Source organism: Protomyctophum bolini (assembly GCF_963924005.1).
Source record: "Protomyctophum bolini genome assembly, chromosome: 6".
NCBI lineage: Eukaryota > Metazoa > Chordata > Actinopteri > Myctophiformes > Myctophidae > Protomyctophum > Protomyctophum bolini.
In genome coordinates, this window is record NC_137867.1 from 22,020,233 (window position 1) to 22,042,994 (window position 22,762).

The following is a 22,762-nucleotide window of genomic DNA, read 5'->3' on the forward strand; positions in this document are numbered from 1 at the left end:
TGATCTAATCTAATCATTTATAGTATGACTGACTGGGCTCATAAATACTTCAATCAATCAATCAATCAATCAAAAACAGCCCAGTGGGCTGTTTTTGATTGATTGATTGATTGATTGATTGAAGTATTTATGTATGCAGGACCAGGGTACATTTCAAATGAAAGCACAACTCAATACAAAAACTGTTACTATGTAGACGACACACTGGTAAAGCATTACATTTTCAATTCATCAGAACATTAGAGACGTACAAATAATACGCTGTCCTTCCCCATGCCACCACATAGTGGCAGCTCATATCGGTCTAGTATGCACATAGACCGTTATGGCCCGGGCTAGACATGATCAGAGCTCAGTTGTCCCGATTATTGTACTGGGGGTAAATTCATGGTCGCCTAGATATGACGAAAGAGCGCCTGCTAAAGGCCAACAACATTTTAGTTTGTCTTTTTTAAGTACGATCTGTACTGTTGCTGCTGCTGCGTTAAATATAAAAATAAAATGTACTTATTATCAAATAAAAATAAAATAATCTCATAGAATGACATCGTATTCGGGACTTCTGGACTGTTCTGTAGTTTACGGTCAGTGTTTTGAAGAAATACATGTCCCAGGATTATTTCGCGTGATGACGTTTAATTTGTGCACTTTCGTCTCTCTAGCATTCGAAGAGTTCTGTACTATCTGAATGGAAAAGATTAGCAAGGTATGTCATTGTTTAGTATTGGCAATGCAACGTTTTATTACCGACACCTTTGTTTGGGATTTACCGTTGATTTATAGGATAAAAGTATTGGTCAAATTGATGCTATTTAGGTTTTGTTTGCAAGAAATGTTCAATGTGCTTAATATTAGCTTGTTAGCATACGATATTATTTTGATTATTAGTAAATGTATCACTATGTATTACACTACTGAACTAAATAATGTTATGAGTCCTCACTCCTCATTCATCTCGAAATCATCTTTTATACAGTCATGAAATTCCAGATTTAACTTAATAGTTTTATACAATGAATACTTTGACAAGGTTATTGTATACCTGTTACAGTAGTTTGTTGACTTATTTTAAAAAGATATACCCGGGTATTCATTTCATACTAATTAATAATTACCTACCGTGTATCTGAAAAAGAAAACTGACAATCATCAGTGTCTTGTTTGCTTAGCATGACAGGACTTCCATTGCATTCAGGCTTGTGATTAGCACCTTAATTGTTAGGTTATAATTTAAGATTCCTAATTAGCTTTACAGAACACAAGCAGTGTTGGCCTTAGATCTACAAGCTCACATGTGAGCTTGTAGATTGGCCATTGTATACCAATCCTGTCCTGTACCTGTAAGACCTTTCGAGAAGCGTCTACTAGCCTACTTGTATGGATTTTGGGATGGGGATAGGGCAGGTGTTCTAGTTTGATATGGATATCAATTTGTGAGGCAAAAGATCAAAGCACTCTTGATATTCTGGTACACTTTTTGATATTTTGAAAACTCCGTTCTACCTGATTTTTTTAAGCTGCAGCTATGGTGATGAAGTCGTCGGTTGAGGATGATGATGCTGGCTGGGGACTGGGCATCCCTGAGAAGATGAAGAATAATGCCAACTGGGTTGATGTCACACGTGATTTCAAGGGCTCATGTAAAGGTACTCCCTCTGTCCTTTTCCTGTGCATGCTGACACACACACACACACACACACACACACACACACACACTGCCTGACAAATTGGACAAATTGCACAATTTTGGAAAGCAAGTTTGACTTGTTCTTTTTTTTTTTTTAATTGAATGCAGAACTGAACCTTGGCGAGTTGCTTCATGACAAACTGTGAGTATATGACTAGATTATGATATAATATATTTCATGGGGCGCATTGGAAGCAGATGCAGAAACTGCATTATTAGTCAGCTTCCCATACAATGCTACAAACGGCATGGTATATCTATATTTCTATAACATAAAATGTTCAAATATGAAAATATAACGTTCTGCCCGTCAGTGACGATGTATCATCTGAGTCTCCATTCTGGTATGCTAGGTTTGGCCTGTTTGAGGCCATGTCGGCCATCGAGATGATGGATCCTAAGATGGATGCCGGAATGATCGGGAATCAGGTCAACAGGAAGGTTCTGAACTTTGAACAGGCAGTCAGGGTATGGTACCACTATAACCTATCCGTCTACTAGTACCGGTATATCGTATAAAGAAGTTGTTCTCAAAGTGGGGTCTGGGATCCCCAGTGGTCCTTGAGGAGTTACAGGTCTGTGCCAGAAATAAAAATCATATCAAAACTGGGGGTCCTTGAATTTAAAATGTTTGAGAGTCCACTGGTATAAAGCACTGTGATAAATCAAGACAAACGGTTTAATCTTCTGATTGACAGCCATGCATTTTTAAAGTTGTTCTTTGGTTTAATGCACTGCAGTGCAGGGTCATAAAACATACTTGACATGCGATAAGGTCAACTTTGAGTCATCTGGTGGCTCAACCATTTTAACATAATATACTTTGTCCAGTTTGTCGTAAGCTTTTGGCAAGTGTCATTTTACAGTAATGGGGTATTTTCCTTTGGAAAAAGTGTTCATGCGAGTGTAACTGAAAACATAATATGCAGCCATGTAAGGGCAAATCCTTTATTCCATTCACGCCTCATAATCTGTGGTGCATGTAATCCCTGCTCTCTGCCCTCACTTTTCCTGTCTCTTCTCTAAAACAAAAGCAATGTAAATTAACGTAAGGAAACACAAGATAGATGTTACAAATTATTACTTATTACTATAAGTAATTAATGAAATATCACATTCAAAACAATAGAAAAAGAAATGTCAAACATACTGTATGACAAATGACAATATATACCGTTCAGGAAAGTACAAGTCGGTATGTTAACGTTTACATGCATACAATATATCTTAACCTATAAATATCCATGGTATCATAACATACATCATCCACCTCTCTCTGTCACTGGTTTAGGATGGCGCCATCAGAGTGAGGGACCTGAGTTTACCTGACCTGATAGGGATCATAGACACCTGTTTCTGCTGCTTGGTATGATTCACTTGCCATTAATGACAAAGTGAAAATGAGTTTATGTGTGAAAATAAAACAAAATCCAGGAGGTCGGCTACTAAAAATAGGACAAGTTGTTAATTTGTGTGTGTGTGTGTGTGTGTGTGTGTGTGTGTGTGTGTGTGTGTGTGTGTGTGTGTGTGTGTGTGTGTGTGTGTGTGTGTGTGTGTGTGTGTGTGTGTGTGTGTGTGTGTGTGTGTGTGTGTGTGTGTGTGTGCGTGCGTGCAGATCACATGGTTGGAGGGCCACTCTCTGGCCCAGACTGTATTCACCTGTCTGTACATCCACAACCCAGACTTGATAGAGGACCCAGCTCTTAAAGCCTTTGCCCTGGGAATACTCAAAGTTTGTGACATAGCTCGTGAGAAAGTCAACAAGGCTGCTGTGTTTGAAGAGGTAAGCAGATTGTACAAATCTTACATTCAGTGTGATGTTGTTTTCCTGGGTCTGGAATTTGTATTATGGACTTTTTTTTAATAACAATAAATAAAACGTATATAGATTTTGCTGTCTGCAAATGTGCAGTCACTCAGGACAGAAGCGTGATTAAGATGGATGCATGCTTGTAAATCAGCTATTTTCTTTCTGCGTGCAACATTGAAGTCTAAATTAAGCATGCATAAGCCATCACAGACAGAGACAGAGAAAATATGTCAGTATTTACTTTGACCAAACTGTTGCTGTATGCGCTTACAGGAAGATTTCCAGGCCATGACATATGGCTTCAAGATGGCCAATAATGTTACAGACCTGCGGGTTACAGGTAAAGAATCATTAAGGTCTGGTGATTCATTTGATCCAAAACGTAGAAATTGACTGAATATACTTAATTAAAAAGTAATGTGTGTGTCCGTGTCCTACAAGGTATGCTAAAAGATGTGGAGGATGAGTTACAGAGGCGGGTTAAGGTAGATGGTTCTTTGTACATTTTGGCTCTGCATTTGCTCATTTACTCCCATCCTGCTGAAACTAATTCAGCTTGAACCCTGATTGTGACTTTTTCTAACACCCCCTCAGAGCACACGCAGTCGACAGGGTGAGCAGCGAGACCCGGAGGTGGAGATGGAGGTAAGTCTGACTCTTGACTACTGCAGTGTTTTACTGTCACAGTCCAATGTGTAACCACTTGAGCCCTCTATACTTGGCTCAATACATGGCTCTGTTGGCTCTGTACTTTCCAATCTACAAGTCCCAACACGACACGTCGGAAACTTGTAGATCTGCAATTTTAGCAAATGTTCCCACCAGAATAGGGAAACTATGTTTCTGCATGTAACGTTTTTATTGGATTTTGGACGCACAGGAAAGTTTAAATATTCTCAACCACAAAGACCAGCTCAGAATATTTCAACACATGCATGTATGCACATAATACTTGTTTAATCCTTCAGCCTTCAATATAGATTGTTTTATTCTTTTCCACTCACAGCACCAGCAATGTTTGGCACTTTTCAACAGAATCAAGTTCACACGCCTTTTATTGACTGCACTGATCTCCTTTACAAAGAAAGAGGTAATACACAGTCCTATGCAGTAACAATAAAATAAAAAAATCATACTGCATTGACATTTTTGATGGATCTACAGTGCACTGGGTAGACGTAATAAGCTTAGACTAAACATAAACTAAACTAATTTACTCTGAAAGATGCATTTTAAATAATTGTAAAGGACCAAAATGTATTAATGTAAATAAGCTCTCAAGCTTTTTAGTGTTATCCCTTTGAAATACAATGACATGTTCATGTACATATGCATTTCTGTCAATGAAACAAAAATTAATCAAACCCTCTTTATCAGACCAGCTCAGTGGGTGAGGCCCAGAAGCTGATGGCTCAAGCAGCTGATCTCCTGCAATCCATCCACTCTAGTATCCAATATGGTATCCAATCACAGAATGATACCACTAAAGGAGGTAAATCCGCTCTGACAGTGTACACATGTAACCATTATAATAATATGATGATACAATACGGTATTGTGAAATATGAACATAATGTATACATACATACTGTGTATATACAGTCTGTTCATATTCCATTAGATTTTACAGTGTATATAATATGATACTACTGACACATGGCAATGTGGCCCATTGTGAGCCTGTAGATCAGCTATTTTATGTTGCGTTTTTTTCTTCGCCTCCTCCTCATTCATGGATGTTTCTTTACAGATCACCCTATCATGATGGGCTTTGAACCCCTGGTCAATCAGAGACTGCTGCCCCCTACCTTCCCCCGCTACGCCAAGATCATCAAAAGAGAGGACATGGTGGTGTACTTCAGCAAGCTCATAGAACGTATCAAGACGGTCTGTGATGTTATCAATACCACCAACCTTCATGGCATACTGGTAAACACCCAAACCATTTATACTTTGCAGACCGGGTATCCCCAGACTCCCCAACATGTCTTGGTCCCCTCCTTTCCCTTCTCAAACTAATTTAATTGTAACCTGTAATGCGTAGCTCTAAATCGACCCTCATGGTCTAGATTGTAATCTTAACACTGATTTCATTTTGGACTGCAAGCTAGTAACTGTTTAGTGTTCTCACATGGAATGATGACAGTATAAAAAATTGCTCTCACCTGATGTTTATATTTATAACTGATTTAACTAAATTCTGAAGTTGATAATCAAGACCAAACAGATTACAATAATTAGTGTGAACATTTCTAGGACTTCTTTTGTGAATTCAGTGAGCAGTCTCCCTGTGTCCTCTCCCGATCTCTACTACAGGTAAGCTAACGGCAATCAATCTCATTAATTCTATCTTTCTAACAACATTGTGAAAAAGAATACCTCTGATGATGATTTACTTTAGCCCAATAAGGGGGGGGGGGGGGGGGGCAGACATTTAGAACATATTGTGTAATTTTTCACACGCTCGAAAAATTAAGATGTTCTAAATGTTTTTTTTCTGTCGCCTCAGACAACATTCCTGATAGATAATAAGAAAGTGTTCGGGACTCACCTGATGCAGGACATGATCAAAGATGCTCTCAGATACTTTGTCAGCCCACCTGTCCTTTCATCCAAGTAAGTATGGAGCCTTTAGATAATTCAGTAATTTAGGTTTTGTAAATGTATTTTATATATATAATGTATTTGTGATGTTATATGCTAGCGCTTGATTTGTGTGTGTGTGTGTGTGTGTGTGTGTGTGTGTGTGTGTGTGTGTGCGCTCATGTGTCGTCTCATCCAGGTGCTGTCTTTTCAACAACCACCAAGCCAAGGACTACATAGACTCATTTGTCACACACTGCTCCAGGGTATGTCGTAGTTTGTTGGGTTTGCCATTGAAGCTGTTGTAAAGCTATCATCACTATTTCTTAAAGCTACACTATGTAACACTACTGTATGTAATAGTGAACAAAAGGATATTTTGACCAATATGCATGTTAGAGTGTGTTAATCCAATATGGCTAACACAAATGTGGTGGGTGAATTGTTTTATCCCTGCTATTCTATTGATACATTTTGATCCTATTGTCTGGGTCTGACCACTACTGATGGAGTGGTATTCTCTGACGGTCAAACTTCAACGTGTTTCTAAAAATGTCTTCCCTGAGCAAGCAGGTGTGCTCTATTACTGTAGCTCAGTGGTAAAACAGGGAACCTGGGCTTGAATCTCAAGTAGGACATGAAAGTTAACAGAGTACGGCTTTAAATTGTGTGTGTTGGATGTGGATGCGTGTCATTTCTCCTTACAGCCGTTCTGTAGTCTGATACAGATCCACGGTCACAACCGAGCCAGGCAGAGAGACAAACTAGGACACATCCTGGAAGAGTTCGCTACACTGCAGGATGAGGTTTGCCCTCTCACTTTCCTCTGTCATTATTACTGTTTTGTTTGTTCATGCCTGCAGCAATGCAACGCAGGGTAAAGTATGGGAATCACTCCTGTCTGTGTGTCTGTGTAGTGTGGGCCTGTGAACACATTTTCATGAAACCTGAGAAAGTATCAGTAGGCTGCCTTGCCATTCTTCCTTATGTTGTCGTCTGTGTCCCTACAGGCAGAGAAGGTGGACGCGGCGCTGCATAGTCTGCTGATGAAGCTGGAGCCTCAAAGACAACACCTAGCTTGTCTGGGCACCTGGATCCTCTACCACAACCTGAGGATTATGATCCAGTACCTGCTGAGTGGCTTTGAACTGGAACTTTACAGCATGCACGAGTACTACTACATCTACTGGTAAGAGCACTCGCACTACATACACACACAAGTGCACAATTATGGAATAATCTCTATTGCCCTGAACTAGCTCTGTGTCATGCACAATCAGCAGCGCTCCCTCCAGTGGTGAGAATGGAGGAGCAATCTCCTATGCACACACACTCACAAACACACACTCAAGTTGGTTTCAGACCACACATCTGATTTAGATAGTGGACAGATGCTATTGTTTACCTGGTATCCCAGTCTCTGATGTACTACACTGTTGTTACTTGAGCAAGCAGAGCGTTAAATCACTGCGATCGGCTGGGTATGTATGTCTGTGTTGTCCACCGGCCAATGAGTATGTATACAGTATGTATGTTTGTGTCCTCCACCGGCCATACCCATTGGCCGGTGGACAACACCAACACATACGTCATTAAGAACAGCGATCGGCTGGGTATGTATGTCGGTATATTCCACCGGCCAATGAGGGACCATTGTTCTTGATGACGTAACTAAAGTACGTTTCAAAATTGGTATTAGGTCAATAGTGGGTATGTATCGGCTGGGTATGTATGTATGTTGGTGTCCTCCTCCGGTCCATTCTTGGTGACGTAACTAATTTTTATATAATGGGTGTGAAACATTTAGTACAGCATTTAGTACAGCAATTGTAGTAGACATTGGTTAATAGCATTGTGCCATGAACGCATCTCATGCGCACAATTAAGCCATACATGGCCTACTTGCAAAGCGCAAGTTGGCAGCTCGACAGAGTGCATTTTTGGTGTTGCTAGCCCCGCCTATATACAGGTTTAATGTTTGTTTTAAGTTCAATGTTTTTTAATACGCCATTGACAATGGACAGAAATTAATATTTGTTTTGTCCCCAACACAAACATTAAATCCCATTAACAATAAAGAGAATTTAATGTTTGTTTTGTCACAGTTTGTTTTACATCATCATTACATCACCTAATCTGTGATATGAGCACCCCTCACTTCACACGGGTGTGATTTTTAGTTCTCTCTGCACTCTTATTTTTGTGATTACCGGTATTTACCTGTTTGTGTGCGTTGTGTGTGCAGGTACCTGTCAGAGTTCCTCTATGCCTGGCTGATGTCCACTCTGAGCAGAGCGGACTCGTCTCAGATGGCAGAGGAAAGGATACTGGAGGAGCAGCAGAAAGGACGCAGCAGCAAGAAAACCAAGAAGAAGAAGAAAGGTACAGCCAGCCTCCTTCTGTGTATGAACTCAGTATGTCCACTGGGAGGTGCTGCTGTGAAGAGAAAGAGAAATGTGTTCTATCAATGCCATTTTTGTGCAGGCTAACCTGGAAGTCGTTTCCACCATGATTTCCCACTGTAGATCTACAGTGGATTTCCCACTGTAGATTTACAACTGTAGATTTACAGTAGTTTTCTGTTATTTATTTTCTGTAGTTTTCTGTTATTTATTTTCTGTATATAGGGGCTAGCGCCCCTCACAAATACGGTTAAACTTTATGGAATTCATAATCAGATTAATGTTATGTCTGTTTTATCGACAGCACGCCCTCTCAGTAAGGAGATCACCATGAGCCAAGCTTACCAGAACATGTGCGCTGGCATGTACAAGGTATACTAGAACCACATACATACACATGGAATACGTACACAATGGACATGGCTATACTTTGAATCTGCATTCAGACCATGTGTGTCTGTCTCTCTGCAGACCATGGTAGCGCTGGACATGGATGGGAAGGTGCGTAAGCCGCAGTTTGAGCTGGACAGTGAGCAGGTTCGCTATGAGCACCGCTTCGCCCCCTTCAACAGTGTGGTTACTCCCCCGCCTGTACACTATGTCCAGTTCAAGGTAGGGCTTTTGTCTGTAATCCCTCAACTTCTAGGTGCTTCTAGTGCACTACACCTGTATTATCGGTAAAACTGTACCTCATATTCTTACTGATGTTGCTGCTATGAGACCTGAATGTACCTCTGGTGGTGAACTTTCTTTTTCTGTTCTTTTTCCAGGAAATGTCCGATCTGAAGAAGTACAATCCTCCGCCAGGCTCGGCTGACCTATACCTTGCAGCCAGCAAGCACTTTCAGCAGGCCAAGCTCATCCTAGAAAATGTGCCGACTCCAGACCCAGAGGTCAGGGAATATGACTAGTTGAACAAAAAGTAGTTAAAATTGAGGTTACCAAACTACATTATCAACCTCAATGCCAAAAGCATTACAAGCCCATATCCTAATCTCATTTGTACAATATTTTATTCTGTGCCATTTTAATTTCATTCATTTATGTAGTCCTAAATTAACCTCGCTCTATCCCTTGAGGGGCGCTAGCCCATCCTAAGCACATATATGTATATATAGTATAGAGTAAGAAAGTCCGTATTAACTTTGATGGTTGTTTACAGGTCAACCGCATCCTAAAGGTGGCCAAGCCCAACATCATTGTGACGAAGCTATTGGCTGGAGGACACAAGAAAGAGACCAAGGTAATGCACTTTACACATGTACTTTAATTAAATCTCTACTGCAGTTGCCTGCGGTTTTGATTCATTATCTATAATCTGGAATAGGAAGTAGTTTTTCACCTCTTATTTAAAAGCTAGTCATTATATACTTTTTCCAGGTGGATACAATTTTGGATTACTGCAGTTCTGCTCAGTATAAGTTAATGAAAATGCCAATGGTATGTAACTAAGTTGACATAATTTGTGTACACCTCAAAACCTAGAAATGCTCTTACTTCTGTCATCAGGTGCTCCCAGAGTTCGACTTCTCGGCTCACAAATATTTTCCTGTGGTCAAGATTATATGATTCAGAAGTGCACTGGCAAACCAGCATTCATGATTAACCCCACCCTCCCCACATGTGTGATATTCCTGACCCTATCCTTGTCTGAACAAGTGCGTCTACCTGACAAGAAACAGTTGAAGATGTTGCTTTTTTGACTGAAGAAGAGAATGACACACATGAAACCACAGCCAAGAATCAGACAAACCTAACTGACTGTATCTACATACGTGTGTGTGTGTGTGTGTGTGTGTGTGTGTGTGGGGGGGGGGGGGGGGGTTGTTATGTGCATCAGAAATTGGGCTTGTGTGAAAAGAAGATCCCTGAGATATATTACAGAGGAATATGTTAAGCTCTGTCCAGACACTTTATTGATTTAAAGAATAGCTCTGTGATCCATTTGAAGCTTTTTCATGTACATCCTCTGCTAAAAAAAAGCATACACATCTCTTGAATGTTGGTTTGCATTCATCTTGTCTGTCATTAAGTCTCAGACCAGTCGGTGGACAAAGTAAGATGTTACGTGAAAACATTGTATTGTTTTCAACTGATCTCAGTTACGTGATCTCAGTTATTATGTGCATGCACCAAGGGCCATGGATGTGTATGGATGTCGGTATTAAAGACTGAAAAACAGCCCCTCTTGGACTGAATAAATCAACTTGTCTCGCTCTCGGTTGTGGTGTTAACATGTTTCGTTGTGTTGTCACAATCAAAAGGAAAGAGACTAGAGCCATCAGCCTTCTTCCTAACATGTATCACTTAGCAATACTAGCATTATTATTTGCATATAGTGCTGTACCTGAATGTACTAGAATACAGCTTAAAGTGCTAAAACTAGGACAAATGTAAATATGAGGGGCTCGATATACTTGGTTTGCTCCTTTATTTCCTGTTTCAATCATGTATGCCGTATCTAATATCTAAATACAGTATGTTCTCTCCCTGCCAAAAACAATGTGTCTATACACTATTTGCATTTTAACTGAGATATTTCAGGAACACATAGCTACCTGTTATGGTCCTGTTATCATCTGAGGGTGAAGTGAATAGTCTAAGTCAAATATGGACGCATTGTCATGCAAAATATTTGATAACATAAGCACAGATAATCACCCCTCATGTCCTGGGAGGGGAATGTGTGCTAAAATGTACTTTGTGCACAGTTATGGGAACATCATATGGCAATGTACCGCATATTGGTAATAAAACCTTTTTATTCATCATCCCGGTCATTCACTTCCAAAGTGAGTGACGGAGTGAAAAAGAAAAGCCTGTGATCACTTGAACATTTCACAAATTTCTTCACTATTGGTTCAGGAAAAAAAAATCAGTTCCAACAGCAATGAAAAGAACCATGTACAAAAAAATAAAATACAAATCATAAATCTCTCCAATTTGATTTACAGCAGATAGTGTGTACACGGTTGCACAAAACAGACAGACAAAGTTGATTCCATGATAAGCAGTGGGTATACAGTATGCAAGCTTTGCTTCATGATGGATTGGACACTAACCCACAGTGCTGACTTGCTGCATCTACAAAAACCATTACATCGTTAAAATTGTGTTCAAGAAACAACTTAAGTGCAGCTTAAGTGCAGACCTAGAAACAGTTACATCCTGAGTGTTCATTTACCTCAGTGTACAAATACAACCAAATGGACTCTCATCCATTTGTTACTCAGCGTACACAAAATATAACCCAACGGACCCCATGTACTGTATTTGTATGCCAGAGTGTACAAATGTAACACTCCCATAGTTAAATTAAGACTCAGGATTGTACAGTGTAGGTTTCATCATTGAAACAGAAGGAAGAAGTGACACGTCACTTTTCAACACAATGGAGCATTCATCTCAGACTGGTTAGATTACAATTTATTTCTCATCTAATTTCATTCTATATGGTCAGCTGTGCTACACATGACGATCTTGTACTTCGCAGAAATCATCATCCAAACTAAAAGAAAAAAACCTTAAATGCCAATTCATGATCAACCTGTGACTTGAGCACATTCACAATCAAACATTCTTTTATACTTGATCAAAAAAGCCCTGATGAAAACACAATAGGAAAGAAAACAAAACACATCTACTGATTAAATAAGTTAATCTTGACCTTCTACAAGAGGGTGACCTTCAGAACAAGAGTGACTCCATGAAGCAATTCTAAACATCACCATTCCAAAACCAGTGCTATTCTTTACCATTTCAGATTGTGCTGTTGTTTCACAACCTTTTTGTAAGTCTTTTAAGATAACAAAAATGTGACACCATCATGTTACCATTTTATACAACAATTGTTAACGGATTATTTCTCTCAGAATTAAAATGATTGATGAGTGGCCAAAAACAAAAATGTTATGCACAATAATGGCCATGGCTAAAAGGTTGGTTATTTGCTTTGATGACATAGCAGAGTTAACAATTATTCTGACTGGTTCTAAGTAAAATGTTTTGCTCTTGAAACAAAAAGAATTTATGTAAAATACAAAATAAAAAGCAATACATTATTTAGGTTTTCATTATAAAAGTTTGGATACATATCTATTGTCTGACATTTATTTAATTTAGTAGACTGTATTTTATGTGGATGACCTAGGTTCATATTTTTCCATATCACTTTTCCTAGTCAATAAATGTTAGGCAGTTCTCAGCCTAGCTCACCATCAACAACACAGCACATTCACTACAGCAGACCAGGGCCAGTACTCACAAGTTATTTGATACACTGGGGTGACTAATCCATGGTCATTCACATTCTCAAATCACATTCTGCTTTGAAATGCAATGGCCTGCTCAACAAAACCTTTTGCTATGTTTCTCAACACTGTAAAGGAGTAGCAATACTGCAACATACCCCTTCCACTTTGTACCACACACAGCTTCACCAAGCCTGATTCAGCCATTATGTAAATGAGACGTGGCCACTGATCAGCATCCCTCCTTTGACACACTTTATGAATATGAGGCCCAGGAGTAACTTAAGGCAAAATGTGAGATGTTGCTGTTCTTCTAGAAGACCACGGGAGGATGGACTTGTCAAGCCTCTCAATCTAAGACACCTGTCACTGTACAGTAGATTAACTCATGTATGCATGTACATCATGTGTGTGTGTGTGTGTGTGTGTGTGTGTGTGTGTGTGTGTGATAGACAGTTATCAAATACTGTCCAGTCAGTATTTGATAACAAACAACATGAGATAAGTCTGTATGTAAAAGCTCTCACCAACTGTATAAAATAGTAAAAAAAAAAATGAAAAAAGGACTTGACTTTGAAATTCTCCCTACTTGTGGCCAGATTGTTCCTGTGTTTGTGTTCATTACATATGGCTGTATTCAATCGCACTATGTAGTTGTGCAGAAGTCCTGAATAGTTCCTGGTTCAGCGTGCATCTGTGAATAGTGTGTATTGCGAGACTCGTTCCCCAAGTCTTCAACAGCCCTAAAAACAAATTTGAGTAATTTTATCAAGCAATCAGGAAATTCTTTTTTTATTACAAAAAAGGGCCTCCCCATTTTATGAAAGGGTGAAACCAAGAGAGATGTATTGTGTGTGTGTGTGTGTGTGTGTGTGTGTGTGTGTACCTTAGATCTGAGCAAGCGCTGCTTGTTTGTCTGCCTCAAATTCTCCTTCATTCTCATCATCTCCATTATAGTCAGCAAGCGCCTCCTCCATGTCCTTGTCTATCAGACAGACAAACACACAATTTATTTTACTGTACAACATCAAACAGACATATTTTGATACATAAAGCAGCAACATGCAATTATTCTCATAACATGCACACCCTTGTAAACACCCCCGTGCACACGCACTAGTCAATAAATGTCTAGTCCCTACCTAATAAATCCCATATCCCAAACAAGGGAAAAAGCAGGGAACAGAAAAATGTCAGATGTGAGTGTATTTAACAAAGTGACATTTTTCATCTCTGCACGAATTCAAGGATGTCTCTAATAGTCTCTCTAGATCTTTCTCTCCAACACTCACATGCGCGCACACAGACACACACACACACACACACACACACACACACACACCCTCAAGTAAATCCAAACTCACCTATATTCTCCTGATTTTGTGGTTTCTCAGAGTCTCCTCCGTCCACTATTCGCTCATCTCCGTCATAGTCCTCTGGCTCCTCGTCCTTGGAGCCGCCAGGGGTCTCATCTGCCTTACCTTCCTGGCCAAACAGCATGTCCTCCATGCCAGGGTCCATCTCTACAGACAACAGATAAGAACCAATCAATAGAAGATCTAGAACACGGTCTCATCTGCCTTCCCCTGGCCAAACAGCATGTCCTCCATGCCAGGGTCCATCTCTACATAAGAACCTAAGATCTAGAACACGTCATGTCACGTCTATTTTTCGCATTATGCTATGACATAAAAAATAAAGCTTAAGCGGTTATTCAATTTGTTGATAATTTACATCCATAGTACCCAGGCTATCACATAAAACATACAATTACAAATGACATTATGCAAATTAAGCATACAGTATATGTCACCTCACAGCCCCCTCTAGTGGTGGCCAGTAGTGCTGATGCCCCTGTCATCCCGTTAAATGAGTGTTACTCAAACCAGGTCCTTTGCAATGCATTTTAAGATTTGAGTTGTTTCCAAAGTATTCCCCATTTTCACTAAAATAAATATGTCCGATACGTATATTGCTTTGAAAGTTGCAGGGGTCCCCGGACTACACTTTGTGAACCACCGCTATACATGAGTTGGGGCGAGCCCACATTTTCAAGATCTTTCAAAAATAGCAGATCTACAAGCTTGCACTCGGTGCATAAGTACATTACACATAATGATCTCTAAGGTCACAACTCTTCATGATACAACGCATTGTGAGCATCTACATCTGCCATTTTATTTTAGATATGTTTTCAGCCTATATAACTGTCTGGGATGCCCATGTTAAACTACATAAAAAGTACCAGTAGGTTTAATATGGACATAAAGTTGAAATGATACCTTCTATCTGTGTCTTTTCTCCATGAGCATCCAACACCTCCACCTCTTTATCCTCTGTCAGGTTCTTGTGCAGTTTGCTGTCAGCTGTGCCATCTCCCTCTGTCCCCACAGTGCCCTCTAGAGGCTGCAGTGTGTCTTGTTTCACTACTGCGGCCGAGGGAACAGACTCTGGCTTGGACAGATCCTTTAAGGAGGGCAGGAGCAGGACTGCTGGGGTGTCCAGTGCTAAGCAATATTACAGGGAGAGGCAAAGAACAAAACAATGCTCAAACACATGCTGAAAAAAAGAGCAGTCAAACACATGCTGGCACCAGCACTCTTGCATCTCTTTATGCACCGTAACCCATTCCTCACCTTTGGCGTAGATCTACGCCAATTATTAATCTGACCCAGTGCCATTGGCATTTTATAGTGCTTATGATCGATCAAGTCGTAATACTACTCACATTAGCATTGGGTTGCAAGGTGATGATATCAAAAGCAATGGAGCGCACCATCTTGACCGCTGCGCGGACCCACGCCCACTGTATCTGTTTCTTTCGATCGCCTTCATCTCCAATTCCTTGTCCCAGATGCCATTTCTGGTCAAAACAAGCTTTATTTGATGGCCCGTAGCCAACGCTGTAATGGTCGCGGACCATTTTCTCATCGCCGAGCAGGAGACCGGATATGGATCCGACACCACACACGGTGTAAGTAACATTTGTAACATCCGGTTGCAGGTTTCGGCTCTTTGAAATAAGGGATGAATGAGGGGGAAATCCTGGCGGTACGAGGTGAAGTAATTAATTAATTCTGGTGGCTAATGGTTAACTTAAAGAAGAGAGTGCACGCAGACACACCCCAAGAAACATGGATATATACATTTGTGTATAAAAGCATGTGATTTCTTCCAGTTGTGTTGTAGAGGGGTGGGCATTGTGTTGTAGAGGGGTGGGCATTGTGTTGTAGAGGGGTGGGCATTGTGTTGTAGAGGGGTGGGCATTGTGTTGTAGAGGGGAGGGCATTGTGTTGTAGAGGGGAGGGCATTGTGTTGTAGAGGGGAGGGCATTGTGTTGTAGAGGGGAGGGCATTGTGTTGTAGAGGGGTGGGCATTGTGTTGTAGAGGGGTGGGCATTGTGTTGTAGAGGGGTGGGCATTGTGTTGTAGAGGGGTGGGCATTGTGTTGTAGAGGGGAGGGCATTGTGTTGTAGAGGGGAGGGCATTGTGTTGTAGAGGGGAGGGCATTGTGTTGTAGAGGGGAGGGCATTGTGTTGTAGAGGGGTGGGCATTGTGTTGTAGAGGGGTGGGCATTGTGTTGTAGAGGGGTGGGCATTGTGTTGTAGAGGGGTGGGCATTGTGTTGTAGAGGGGAGGGCATTGTGTTGTAGAGGGGAGGGCATTGTGTTGTAGAGGGGTGGGCATTGTGTTGTAGAGGGGAGGGCATTGTGTTGTAGAGGGGAGGGCATTGTGTTGTAGAGGGGTGGGCATTGTGTTGTAGAGGGGTGGGCATTGGGCAACCACCTCGTTTTCATCTACCAGGTGATTAGATTGAGCCATTTAGGTGAGGAAGAAAACAAGCCATCGTTGTATGAGGCTCATGAAACATTTCTCTCAACCCATATAATCAGAAATGTTCTTACCTTTATTATCCATATTAAATGACTGACTCGTTCTTTGTTTAGGTTTCATTGTTAAATTACTGGCTTATTCTACGTTTGTATTATTCAAATGAACTGTCTATAACAATAAAACGTAAAAGCCATGGTGGTATTCAGTCTTATATTGGGTGATCAGCCCAAAGATGTTGCCCACACCTGAATTAGTGGGTTTAGTGGTACTTCAGATTGTGAAGTAGAAATAACAACACAAAGAACACAAATCCAGCAGCCTTTTTTCTCCCCCATACAATTTGAATATGGCAAACAAGTTCATTTGCAGCTCCCATGGCCTGTAGGGAATGATTGCTCAGGCTTGTTCTATCCCAGGGCTGTCCAAAGTGCGGCCCGCGGCGAATTGTACCTGAATTGTATTATGAGCGGCCCGCCCAACAGTATGGGGTACTTTTACATTAAAGTTTTTTAACGTGGGCATTTTCCAGAGTATAATTTGTATTTCTTTTTATTTTTTTACCTTGTTCGTCTGGTTACATTGGTAAAAAGGATGAAAAAAGGTCAAAAGGATAAAAAAAGGCTGAGTTACACCTTTTGCTCATAGCGCACACCTTACAAAATACCATTGATATTAAATATTGATGATGATAGTTAAATTGAATCGTTTAGAATCTAAGGTGTTTTAATATTTTTTTAATATGGCCCCCTTTGAAAAAGGTTTGGACAACCCTGTTCTATCCCTTTAAGTGCCATGTACAGTAGGCCAACAGGTTGAGACATTAAGGCCTCTCCATTTCCATTACCTTTATCCATTGTGATCTCATTGGTCAGGAGTTCTGGTAGGTCATTGGCTTTAGACTGGGATAGTTCAGGAATGTGGCCTAAGACAGGGGTCGTCTTGGTTTCGTCAAGTCCCGCCTTCCCTAGGCCCTCATCTTTATTTTTCCCCTCCTCCTTTAGCGTGGGAGCCGTGTTAACCTGCGGTGTGTGGAGTCAACATTAGTTAATTCATTGTCACTATAATTGGACATGATTACAATGTGTCAGTGTGACAGGAAAGGGTTGTCTGACCTGAGAAGACACAGCAGGGGCAGGAATAAGTTTCTCCATCTTCTTCTTCTGGATAGCTGCAAGCTTCTCATCACACAGCTCCTTCTGAGACAGGATCTGAGTGTTGCACTGTGTCCTATTCTCATGTAATGTACAAACAAAGATATATCTGTCTGAGCATGGCAAAGTAATATGTATACTTTTCGACCACTAAATATACTTTAAATATAATTTGAACCCGACTTCTGTGTCAATAAAATGTCAAAAAGGCTTAGGATAGGTGTTTCTTACATGTCATAAGTCAGTTTCTTGTTTAGGGTGTTGAGGTTGGCTTGGCAACTCTGTAGCTCCCTCTGAAGCTTCCCCAAGTCATTGTTCAGCTCGCTCAACTGACCTGCGCGCACATGCACACACACACACACACACACACACACGACAAAAAAAAAGTATCCATCATTTTTGTGGATCAGCACTTTTGTATTATGAGACCACTGTGCATAATTCAACATGATTTGAAAAATGTGTTGTATCCATTTGTTATGAATTAAAATAAATCTACAAAATAAGAGTAAACTCTTACCTTTTAGTTCCTGTGTTGATTTGGTACTGGAGGAAATGTTCAGCTGCAAGCTGCCCTGAAAGCAAACCACAGTTATTTGTCAATATTCTGTTAATGTGCGTCTGCTATCTGGGAGTGGGACACAACAGGCTTAGTTTATTCTGTTAATGTGCGTCTGCTATCTGGGAGTGGGACACAACAGGCTTAGTTTATTCTGTTAATGTGCGTCTGCTATCTGGGAGTGGGACACAACAGGCTCAGTTTTAACAGATGGCCTTTGTCATGCATGCCGATATGGTATCGCTCACCTGGTGGAGATCACACACACACACACACACACACACACACACACACACACACACACACACACACACACACACACACACACACAAACACACGAGTACCTTGTCTTGGCTGCATGTGTTCTGGACTCCCTCCAACTGCCTCTTGTAGAGGTTCTCTATGCGGACGATTTGGTCCTTCTGCCTCTGGATCTCATCCTGGAACTCATTCTTCTTCATCTCCACGGCACCTCGCTCCGCTGCACTGCGCCGCACCTGACCCTCCAGCGCATACAACTTGGTCTGGGTGACATGGGATGGGACAAACCTTGAATCTTAATTGGAAAACAAGTTCACATGCTGACAAATGTGACAATGCACCCAAAGTGAACTAAAGAAATCTACAAAAACAGTGTGTGTGTGTGTGTAATCGTGTAGTGCCCTTTTCCTAACCTACATTTCTGAAAAGCCCTTCCTCAGTTCCTCTCCTGTATCAATAGTCTTCCATGCACATAGAATCAAGCGGAATGCCAAACCAAAACAACCCTTTGCATTGAAAAGGTACACAGTCTAGTAGTCTTAAGTCTACACACAACTGAACTATAGTCTAACCACGGTAAGCAAAGAAAATAAACAATCACTCAAATTCACACACACACACACACACACACACACACACACACACACACACACACACACACACACACACACACACACACACACACACACACACACACACACACACACACACACACACACACACACACACACACACACACACACACACACACACACACACACACACACACACACACAGTACCTGTAGTTCCAGGTTGCGGGAGCTGGACACCCAGTAATTAAAGCCCAGTACCAGTATACAGGCGATCAAAGCACCAATCATCAGGGGAGGAGACCTGCCACCGCGACGGCCATTCCCCAGCCCACCCATGGCTGCCTGCAGCACCTACTGAGAAGAGAACACGGGTCAACTTCAACCAGTTGTCTTTTTTCAATAACGTTTATCTGTCTGTTTATCAAGTCTGCTGGCTTATCTGCTGGCTTATCTTTTTTTTTAAACTAGCCAGTCTGTCCATGCTAACAGGATACATCAGTGGCTTTGAGAAACCATATTCAACAGTGAGATATTTTGCCTGATGGAGACCTAACGGTAGAAAGTAGAAACGCTGCGGCTTTTTGCCAATACATTAACGTAATTCTATGGAGCTCTGTGTGGATGTTCCTTCCTGTTCTCCTTGATGTTTGCTTTGATGCCTTGACGCCCAGCACCTGGCAAAAGATGTGCACACAATGTGTCTCTGTCAACAGTGAGAGTACACTCAGCAAGTGTTTGGCCTATGAGACACACACCCTAGTCAGTTCCAAGTCTACTGTAATACAATGAGATAATTCCAAAGCCATGAGCCAACAAACAGCTGAAAACTTTTTTTGGATGACAAAACAAAGTTGTGCTCATCTTTACACTTGTGATTTTAGTGGTCCATAAGTCTCCCTCTAACTAAGGGTGACACATGTTTATTACACATGACATGGCCAGAAGATATGAGAGAGACATAAAAACAGAGTGTGTCAGTATGTGCTCACTGCTTACGCAGATGAAAGTATTACTCAACACATGAATGTATTGGGTCAATCATATAAAGGTCAGTCCCATTAATCATAATTCATAACAACACTGGTCAAACTTCACATGACAGCAATGTTGAATCAATAATTAATGTTACTGAGAGGGGACATTTTTGTCATTACAACACATTTGTGTGGAAGTGCAACCCCGTTGTCATGCACCTGTTTTAATTGTACTTTAACAATGGTGTCATGTTAAATAAACCTGCAGTCACACCGCTTGTACTCTGACATTGCTGCAATCTGGAATGAATACCTGTTATTTTAACCAATCTGTATGATGATGTGTTGTGAGAACTTGTGACAAGTTAATGGTTGGAGGTAGTCTCTCTCCCCGAGTCCCCTACTCTTCCATTGAGAAATCTAGACCCCGGTGTCTGGTTGACATGTATGTAGTTAGTACTGCCTGAAGCTCATACATGCTGCAATGTCTTTCCAGGTCAAGGCAAGCAGCCAATCAGTCTTGGAAGAGCAGTAGAAATGGTCTCTCTCCCGTGAAGGAGGGAGACCACGGTAGGAACTTACATTATACATTTTCGGATCACTGTCTGCCACTGATTTTACTTTGTACTTGATTGATTGATTAACAGTTTGCAGAATTACAGTACATTTCAAGTACAACTCAATACAACAACTGTTAACTGTGAGTGGATGACACCATAAACTAAGCATTACACTTGTTTACAATAGGCCCCACCATTTTAAATTCATCAAAACAATTAGAGACGTATGAATATACACAACTAAAAACAGGAAATCATCATAGGAGGTAAAAAGGGAAAAGAAACATATACAGTGAGGGGAAAAAGGGGTGGGTGGGGGATTCAGATTTTACGGGGGCCAGTTTCTAATTGCAGCCGTCTGTAATTAAGGAAGTATTTAGACAGGTACATGGGTATCTTGGTGGTGTATCGAATCTTGCAAGATGCTGTACTCTGTCGTCAACCCTAAGCCATTCCAGCCTGTCTAAGTGGGCAGGGGAGTGAGGCCAAGTAGTAGCCTGTCCAGTTTGTTTTGGGAAGTCTGGAGCCTAGTTTTAAGGGCCTTTGAGGGGCTGTGGTACCAAGAGGTGCATGCATAGTCGAAGAAACCTTGTACGAGGGCTCCTGTTAGGGTCTTCAAGGTGTTTTTGTTGACCAGTGAGGAGATCCTGTATAGGAATCTTGTTCTTTGGTTGAATTATTGATTAAGTTGGCCATTTTATCACCGGAAAGATTTGCCTCCAGGATGTAACCTAGGTAGGTAATTTCATCTTTTCTTGTGATAACATTGTCACCCAATCAAGAAGTCATCTGTCTTGCTGAGATTACTATTAGAACCAAAGAGAATGGATTCAGTTTTACCCAGGTGTAGAGATAGTTTGTTACTTAGTTCTTACTTAGTTACTACTTAACATAAACCAACTCGCAAGTCATCAGGGTGTGTGGTTGCATTATTATTGCATAGAATGGTGCATGTTTAGGTGCATGATGCAGATGCACGCACACACGCGCCTTGTGTTGGTTTGACAGCTGACACGTCCACCTCAAAGCTATGCTTCAGGGAATCATATCCCCTTTACAGTCTATGTCTGATCAAATCACAGTCCATAATTGCAGGCAAGACAGGCAAAGCTTTAGCAGGACTGCAGGAGTATATGATCAAACCGTATTAAACTCGGCTTCTTGCTCTGGTCCATGTAGCTAGGTTGTTTGAAATGCAATATGTGTACAGGAAGCTGCATTGCCCGGGGTACACATTGGCTGTATACGATTAAACAGTCATATTTATAAATACAAATAAATCACCTGATGAATAAGTAATCGCTGTGTAACACACGGGAGAAAATGTTCAACAATACCGATGATGAACATTGATGACGAGTATGATGCTGATGCTGTTGTTTTACTGCAGCCTGCCAGGTTCGAAACGGGTTAAATGAGCTCCTAGCATGCTAACAGGCTAGCAAACATCACTTACCCGATGCTCTTCTAAATGTCCCCAATGTCGTTTCCAGATGATGGGACGTTAAACGCCGTTAGTCGGAATGCAAGTTGCCACGTTCTCCAACAATAACGGGACGATGTGAAATTATCTCGTACCCATTTTAATGAATCGATGCCAGCCAGGCAATCTGATTCCGCTAGTCCGTTGTTGACTGTTGTGTCTGACTGTAACTGGGTGGACGGACGGCGATTCGGCGAAGGAGTGTCTGTGTGACACTGTGTGTGTGTGTGTGTGTGTGTGTGGTGAGACTGTGCGCGCGCGCGCCTGTGGGTGGGAAGGAGTATGTTCAGGAACCAACTGCTCAGTCAGAAGCGCATCCGTTAATTCCACATATGTACACGTTTCCGTATCCGCTCTAGGATCTTGCGCAAATAATCGGAGTTGAGACAATGCATTCAAATTTCAAATCAATCTATTACAACAAGACATTATCATTTTTGTGTGTGTGTGTGTGTGTGTGTGTGTGTGTGTGTGTGTGTGTGTGTGTGTGTGTGTGTGTGTGTGTGTGTGTGATTGATTGATTGATTGAAATATTTATTAACAGTTTGCAGAATTACAGTACATTTCAAGCACAAACTCAATACAAAGACTGTTAACTGTGAGTGGACGACCCAATTAAGCATTACACTTGTTTACA

At 41.1% G+C, this 22,762-nt stretch overlaps 2 protein-coding genes across 5 annotated transcripts; one reads left to right on the forward strand and one right to left on the reverse strand.

Moving 5' to 3' along the window:
* The first annotated feature begins 619 nt into the window (after window positions 1-619).
* naa35 (N-alpha-acetyltransferase 35, NatC auxiliary subunit) lies at window positions 620-12,097 on the forward strand. Of its 2 annotated transcripts, none has more exons than XM_080766600.1 (23): window positions 620-706; window positions 1,518-1,646; window positions 1,796-1,829; window positions 2,041-2,155; window positions 2,979-3,053; window positions 3,303-3,470; window positions 3,771-3,837; window positions 3,939-3,982; window positions 4,092-4,142; window positions 4,504-4,587; window positions 4,875-4,989; window positions 5,248-5,426; window positions 5,754-5,813; window positions 6,007-6,113; window positions 6,280-6,346; window positions 6,788-6,886; window positions 7,091-7,269; window positions 8,326-8,462; window positions 8,787-8,854; window positions 8,954-9,094; window positions 9,253-9,375; window positions 9,645-9,725; window positions 9,992-12,097. In XM_080766600.1, the coding sequence occupies exons 2-23, from the start codon at window positions 1,526-1,528 to the stop codon at window positions 10,049-10,051; spliced, it is 2,175 nt and encodes a 724-aa protein (XP_080622726.1). In that variant the 5' UTR covers window positions 620-706; window positions 1,518-1,525; the 3' UTR covers window positions 10,052-12,097. The 2 variants fall into 2 exon arrangements, with proteins under 2 accessions (XP_080622726.1, XP_080622727.1); XM_080766601.1 differs by having other exon boundaries at window positions 649-706; window positions 1,524-1,646.
* golm1 (golgi membrane protein 1) lies at window positions 11,227-22,323 on the reverse strand. Of its 3 annotated transcripts, none has more exons than XM_080766603.1 (11): window positions 22,099-22,323; window positions 19,316-19,459; window positions 18,619-18,798; window positions 18,236-18,290; window positions 17,947-18,049; window positions 17,677-17,791; window positions 17,409-17,583; window positions 15,015-15,239; window positions 14,097-14,255; window positions 13,619-13,717; window positions 11,227-13,475 (listed from the first exon to the last, which is right to left on the reverse strand). In XM_080766603.1, the coding sequence occupies exons 2-10, from the start codon at window positions 19,442-19,444 to the stop codon at window positions 13,620-13,622; spliced, it is 1,239 nt and encodes a 412-aa protein (XP_080622729.1). In that variant the 5' UTR covers window positions 19,445-19,459; window positions 22,099-22,323; the 3' UTR covers window positions 11,227-13,475; window position 13,619. The 3 variants fall into 3 exon arrangements, with proteins under 3 accessions (XP_080622729.1, XP_080622730.1, XP_080622728.1); XM_080766604.1 differs by having other exon boundaries at window positions 11,227-13,464; window positions 19,316-19,462; XM_080766602.1 differs by having other exon boundaries at window positions 19,316-19,462; window positions 22,099-22,322.
* Between the last annotated feature and the right edge of the window lie 439 nt (window positions 22,324-22,762).